Raw genomic sequence first — 7,411 nt, 5'->3', positions numbered from 1 at the left:
TAAAAATACCTAATACTGAATGAAATATTTTCACTAATTTGTGTTTTCTGTGACTTGACAAATAGGTTGGTACAGTTAATTATATGCCACCAGAAGCAATCAAAGATATGTCTTCCTCAAGAGAAAATGGGAAATCCAAATCAAAGGTACTCTATAAGTTATTTACATTCCATTTATCTGATATCAGTAGGAATTGGACTATAATGGACTTTCAGGGCAGCATTTGTGTTAGAAATGCAACTGTGATGTTTTGAGTTTTTAAAATTAAAAAAATTAAGATCTAACGACTCTGATTTGCACACCTTTAAATAACAGAATTTATAATCTATTGATTATAAATCTATTTTTGTTCTCTATTTTTCAAATCTATTTTTGTTCTCTCTCTGACTCTTACATTTTATTTCTTAACATTTATTCAGTTGTGAATTCAGTATTTCCAAACACAACTTAATGTGTAATTTTCCTGGCCTGCCACTGGCGACTTGTCTTATTTCACCACCTCAAAGTGACCTTTGTGTTAGCCTCATTGGTGCCATTTGTTAGGTCTACTTTGCCTGCCATGTCGCCTGCTTCCAGCTCCCAGGCAATGTAACCAAGCAGGTGTGAGAACATCTTGTCCATTTGTGACTTAACTTGCCCGGTTTCTATATCTGTAAATTAGGCTAACAAATAGTACCTATTTTAAAAGTAATTGAACATTAAATGAGAAAATATGAAACCCATAATACCTTATCTAGCTCAAAATAATTGCTTGATAAATGTGCTTTTATTTACTAAATTATATATTTCTTCCTAGAAAAATATGACTTCTATTTCAAATGACTGGCTTAAAATTATGCCAAATAGTTATCGGTTTAACGTCCCCATTTCTAATACTTAGATTTGTCCTCTTTTTTTCTTTTTCTTCATTAGACTTACATGGCTTCATTAATTTTAAAGAACCAGACCTTGATTTCATTTCTTAATTATATTTTCTATTCTCTAATTTTTGCTATTTGTATTTCCTTTATCTTTATTTTTTCCTCTATTTTCTGGATTTAAATAATTGCTAATTTAATTTTAGTATTCTTATAATTTAAATTGCATTTAGCTTACTTTAGCTTATAGGTTTACTGTAGTGTTTTTATTTTTATTAATGCTTAATATTTGTAATTTCAGTTTTAAAATTTTTTTGTTTTCTCTTACTTTAAGATACTTATTTTTAATTATATGTGGAGCTCAAAGTTGTTCAATTGTCAACTTAGTGATTTAGTATGTATTGATAAATCTCCAGCTATCGAATGGCCTTGGTAATTCTGAATAGAAGGCATTTTATCCTGCCATGTGAGGTAATACCTCCACTATTACAGAGCTCAAATCCCCTCTCAATCTAGCCTCAAATTGTTTTCACCTAGTGAACACTATTTGTTGACTCTTCCGACTTTTTGGATTTCTTTTGTGAGATCTGTTAGACACCTTCTTTACTTCCCTCTGCTGTATCCTTCAAATGCCTCTACAGAAGACTTGTGGCTATTGGTGGTGTGACTCCACTTGCATTCTGAGTTCATGGGTATAGTTTTTCACCTGGTTTTGTTGTAATATTTTCCATATGTTTATGGTTTTGCTACCACATTACTTACCTTATCTGGCGATATGGAAAGTTTGAAAAGTTATACTTCTACAACCACCGCCATTTCCCCAGAATCTCAACCCTTTTTAATCCATGATTTATTTAGAAATTGACTGACTTTCCAGATGTTTAAACTGATAGATGGTATGGATTTTTTAAGATTATTACCAATTTTCAGTTTTCTTTGTGTTCAGATATTAGTATCTATTTTATGTCATTTCCTAAAAGGCATGCTAAGATCTATTCCCCCAAAAGAATTTAATATAGTGTTTGCTTAGTATAATCAAATGTAATGTAGTTTCATTGCATAGAAGTTCGTGTCTGTCATTTCTTGCTTGATTGTATCTTTTATCACTACAATGTGACTTTCTGTCTTCTCTTAAGATTTAGCCTCCTAGCCTGGCTCTATACTTTGTTTTCTTGGGTTAAGGATAGCTCAGAAAACCTTTTAAAATTTGATACATACTTATTAACTTATAAAATATTATTATCCAGTAATTTGGGTGAAAACAGGTAAATTTAATATTTTTAGTTTTGTATTTTCATAAGCTGACAAAATGTATTAATTTGTTTCAGTTGAAGTATTTTAATTATGAATTTGTTGAAAAATTAAGTGTGATTTATTCATTTATTTTAGATCAGCCCCAAAAGTGATGTCTGGTCTTTAGGATGCATTTTGTACTATATGACTTATGGGAAAACACCATTTCAGCATATAATTAATCAGATTTCTAAATTACATGCCATAATTGATCCTAATCATGAAATCGAATTTCCTGATATTCCAGAGAAAGATCTTCAAGATGTATTAAAGGTAATATTAATAACATATGAATATAGAACAGGATTTCATATACTTGTTTGCTCAAAAGAAAGCTGAAACTAGAAATGTAACTGGGATACATATATATGACTTATTCTTTTTAAAGTCAAAAGGGTCATTTTCAATTGTATATTGAAAGGAATTGCTGACTGAATTACCTTTTTTATTTTTCCAGATAATGTTTATTGACGTAAAGTGTTTTACATCATTGTATCTGCTTTGGTGGTTATAGGTTTAAACGTCTACAAATATATATTTTCACACCATGCCCACCACCAATGCCCCAGTAATCCTCTACTCTGTTCCATTGGGCCCCTCCCCTCCTTTCCCCTATTCCCACCCCGCTACCCTTCCCTCTGGTTGCCCCAGTTTTGCATTCAGATATCAAAATTTTGTTAGTGATTTGCTTCTGACTGGCCCTTGTTATGTTTCCCATGTTATATTCCACATGTAAGTGATGCCATCAGTATTTGTCTCTTTCCATCTGCCTTATTTGAGTTAACTTTTTTTTTTTAAAGATTTATTTATTTATGCATACAAGAGCCAGGGTACAGCCAGAGGTGTGGGGGGTGAGAGGATTCACCATAGACAAGGTGGGGAACAGAACAGCACATTGACTGAAATGCACTGCTGAGGGGAGCAGCGGGCGAGTCAGGAGAGGTCTGCTGCACCATGTGGGTTGCTCCCTGGCCAGCCAGGGATCGAACTTGTGCTGCGGGGCTGCGGATAGCTTCATAGGTTGCATCTTAAACCCTTGCACCACCAAGGAGGCCCCTGAGTTAACTTTTTAAGGCATGTGAAGTTGACGCTGAAGAAATTTTAAAGCTTATGGATAGTTTCAGGTATTGCAAAAATGATTTGTGAAATGATCTTTTCATTTCTGAGTGGAATATCGAGATAACTTGTGCAATCTGATGCAATCTGGAAAAATACCAATATTGCATAAGAATATTTGCTTTGTCTTTAAAAAAAATAATATTTATTTTTATAGTGCTGTTTAATAAGGGACCCTAAACAGAGGATATCCATTCCTGAGCTTCTGGCACATCCATATGTTCAAATTCAAGCTCATCCAGGTACTTCTTTAAAATCAGTTTATTACCAGGTTACTAATAAAGTCTAAACTGTTACCAAAAAAAACAATTTGTATTGGCTACTCTTTTCCAGCTTGTCTCCTTCCTTAAGGAAATCCTTTTATGCCAAATACTAAAATAAATTAAATCATCTTTTTTTAAACTTGTTGGCAGTTATTGTTTCTTATCCTAAATAAGGGGCTATGATCAGTGAATACAAGAATGGCAGTTATAGTGCTGTTAAACGGAAGCACCTATATTTTTCTTATTGCTACCATGTGTTACTGAGTGTATATTTATTCATATTTTATAGGTAACCAGATGGCTAAGGGAACCACTGAAGAAATGAAACATGTTCTGGGCCAACTTGTTGGTCTGAATTCTCCTAACTCCATTTTGAAAGCTGCTAAAGTAAGTATGTCTATTGTCCGTTGACATGAATTTTAATTGTTTTGTATAGTTAAGTGAGTTAAGACACTTAAACAGGTAATCTAAAGAAAAGTTGTTCACTCATTAGATCAATGAAAATTAAAATTAAATTAAATTTAAAATTATATTTAAAATTAAATTATTATTAACAATTTAAAATTAAATTATGAAGTGCATTCAGAAGATCTGAATGCTGTTAGATCTTGATTGTAAGTTTTATTAGGAATCTCTTAACACCATTCTTTTTTTTTTTTTTTTTTAAAGATTTATTTATTTATTTATACAAGCACTGGGTACATTCAGAAGCGCGGGAGGGTGAGAGAATTCACCAGAGCCAGAGCGGAGAGCAGAGCAGGCAGACACTGCTGAGGGGAGCAGTGGGCGGCAGGAGAGGTCTGCACGCCATGTGGGACCCTTGCCCGGCGGCCGGGGATTGAACTGGCGCTGCAGAGGCTGCAGGCAGCTTCGCAGCCCAGCGCTCAACCGCTGCGCCACCGGGGAGGCCCCAATTAACACCATTCTTAACACAGTTTTTGAACTCATTTCTTCTAGCCAATTTTTCTCTTAACCAGCCTAGAGAAATCATAGCGTTTATCACTGTACTGACTTCTGTGAAGCTGTATGTAACAGTCAGTACATTTCTCGAAGCAAATGTTTTAAACCTTTCAGCTTCCCAGTGCCCATTTATGTCTGTACCATTACTTTTGTATCACACAGCCATCAAACACCTGGTCATTTCTAGAAACCTGAGTATACTTAGTGACCTATTTGTTTAGTACCAAGCAGTTAATAATTTATTTCAGTTGAAACGTTACAATATAATTAAACTAAAAACTGTTAATTTTCTGAGTGTGGTTAAGCCAATCTAAGATGTTGGTTACATTTCTGGAGGAATTTTCTATATATAGTCATTTAAATTTTCTCAAGTGAAGGTTACTAAATCAATGGCTTTGGCAATTAAAATTGGACAAAATAATCTTTTAAAAAATTGAGGTGGATTACATACTTATCACTAAAGTTAGGTGTTCCTGATGGCAAAGATGTCATTCATAATTTAGGTATTGACTTAGTCTTAAATTTTTTTAAATATGTGAATTATAGCTAATTATACTTATTCATATAACAATTTGATTTTTAAATGTCTTCTTTTCATTAGTTTAAATAACATCTGAATGTGTATTTCCAGATAAGTGTATTTTACATTTTAGTCATTTATCTAAGGCCAGCTTTATTTAAGAAAAATTAAGATAAGGTCACAAAACCTTGAAGGTACAGATAAATGCACATTTATTAGCTCTGTTACATTTCTTTTACAGAAAAATTGAGTTGTACCTCATTCATGATAACTGAGATATTTAATATTAAGTTAGGTGTTTAATATTCTTTATTATCTCTAATAGTTTATAAAATATTTCCTAATTATAAGAACAAAAGAACAGCTTATTGCATTAGCATATTTGGAGTTATATTAATCTGCTAATACATAGAGTTTAAAAATTACAAAACATGTATGTTTTCAATTTCAGACTTTATATGAACACTATAGTAGTGGTGAAAGTCATGATTCCTCCTCATTATCCAAGACTTTTGAAAAAAAATGGGGAAAAAAATGATTTCATCATCTTATAAACTGTCAAATACCACCTGTAAAATATATTGGATTATTACACTCTTGACTTCTTATGGAAATCTTCTCTTGAAGACAACTTAATTCTGAAATGTCATTTTCAGAAACATTCAGTGGATTATCGTCAAAGAAAACTGTAAAAATAATAACCACTAATGACACTGTATATATTACTTTGTAGATTTATTTTCTCTTTTTTGTGCTTTCCTGCAAATCTAATCTATTTAATATTTCACAGTTGGAATAGTGGGTGGACAACTGAAATATATTCTTAAGAACTATGTAAATAAAGCATAAAATGACATTAAAGTGTTGTAAAATTATTTTCTTCAAGGAAATAAATGTGTTGTTAATATGGGAGCAAAATTTTTAATAAAAATTGTATTAGAGGAGGTTATAAAAATAGAACTTATTGAATGAATATTGGAGAAAAGAAATCTAAAGGATTTGATTGCTAAAATAGATTTCCTAATTGCTTCATAGCACTGAAATATTCCAGAGTTTAGGGCTGCACTTGGCTCTTTTAATTCTCCCTTTAATTTTTAGTAGTATCTATTATTCTTTGTATTGAAAGTATCATGCTGGATTCTGTGGCGTAATTTGTGTAGTACTGGCCCTCCTTGTATGACTTCATAATGGGTAACTACAAATGTAGCCTCAGCATCTTTAGAACTGAATCTAATAAGTTAATCAAAGATATCATATAATTATACTTTTCCCCAGTTTTTTTCAAGATTTTAATAAACTTACAAAAATTAAGATTTTTTTTTTAAGAAGTTCTAGTCACATCAAAATTGAGGGAAAGTGCAAACATTGCCACCACACATGCATAACCTCCCTATTATCAACATCCCTCACCAGAGTAGTATGTTTGTTACAATTAATGAACGCTGCACTTAGGCATCATCGTAATTACTCTTGGTTGTGTACATTGTTTGGACAAATGTACAATGAGATATATGCATCATTATACTATTAAAGAGTGTTTTCACTGCCCTAAAAATTCTCTGCTCTGCCTATTTATCCTTTCTTTATTCCCCGCCTATAGGCAACCATTGATCTTTTTGTTATCTCCCTAGTTTTGCCTTTTCCATGTCACATAGCTGAAATTAAACAGTTTGTCACCTTTCACATTGGCTTCTTTCACTTAGTATTGGCATTCAGGGTTCCTCAGTGTATTTTCATAGCTTGACAGCTCATTTATCTATAGTCTAATATTTTTATATCTAATAATATTCCATTGTGTGGATATACCACAGTTTTTCCAACTGAAGATCACTTTGGTTGCTTCCAAATTTGGCAATTATGAAAAAAGCAGCTATAAACATTTGTATACAGGTTTTTGTGTGGATGTTAAGTTTTCAACTCCTTTGGGTAAATGCTAAGGAGTATTAATGCTGAATCATATGGGAAGAGTATTTTTACTTTTGTAAGAAACTGCCAGACTCTCTGCCAATGAGGCTTCCATTTTGCAATCCTATCAGCTAAGTTAGAAAACCCAGCACCCTGGGTTTTTATTGGGGGCTAGCTATGCACTTACTCTTTTCCTAGCATATATTAAAATTTTAGATTCCTGGGAGGAAAGCAGATGTTTATATAAACCACATTGCACCTCTCAAGCACAAGGAGCCACTCTTATTATTCAGGCAATAGTGGGAAGTTCCCAGACTCCAACAAAGAGCTGCCTTGACACACAGGGTAGGAAATTTCTCTCAACAGAGGCATCACGTGGTCCTAGATAAGGTATTCCTATGTTTAAATAAATGAAGTAAATTGAAGTCGCTGCCCTACAGGTGCTCATTTCTGTGTCTTTTCCTGTGATATGAGGACTAACAATTTTTTGTTGGATG

The 7,411-nt window shown here is 32.9% G+C and overlaps 1 protein-coding gene across 1 annotated transcript; it reads left to right on the top strand.

Annotated features, from left to right (window-relative positions):
- The first annotated feature begins 41 nt into the window (after window positions 1–41).
- LOC119242643 (dual specificity protein kinase TTK-like) lies at window positions 42–6,746 on the top strand. Its single transcript, XM_037508165.2, has 5 exons — window positions 42–146; window positions 2,247–2,423; window positions 3,424–3,508; window positions 3,819–3,916; window positions 5,461–6,746. Exons 1-5 carry the CDS (start codon window positions 84–86, stop codon window positions 5,545–5,547), a joined length of 510 nt encoding a protein of 169 aa, XP_037364062.1. The 5' UTR covers window positions 42–83; the 3' UTR covers window positions 5,548–6,746.
- The last annotated feature ends 665 nt before the right edge of the window (window positions 6,747–7,411 follow it).

This window comes from Talpa occidentalis, unplaced genomic scaffold (assembly GCF_014898055.3).
Source record: "Talpa occidentalis isolate TD23 unplaced genomic scaffold, MPIMG_talOcc4v2.1 talOcc4.1295, whole genome shotgun sequence".
Classification (NCBI taxonomy): Eukaryota; Metazoa; Chordata; class Mammalia; order Eulipotyphla; family Talpidae; genus Talpa; species Talpa occidentalis.
This window is presented reverse-complemented; position numbering and strand designations above follow the sequence as displayed.

Bases quoted from the DNA above. Each gene is read 5' to 3' on its own strand.
- LOC119242643 (XM_037508165.2), top strand. From the start codon at position 84: ATGCCACCAGAAGCAATCAAAGATATGTCTTCCTCAAGAGAAAATGGG. The intron at 2,424-3,423 runs GTAATATTAATA...TTATTTTTATAG, and splicing joins ATCTTCAAGATGTATTAAAG to TGCTGTTTAATAAGGGACCC. The intron at 3,509-3,818 runs GTACTTCTTTAA...CATATTTTATAG, and splicing joins TCAAATTCAAGCTCATCCAG to GTAACCAGATGGCTAAGGGA.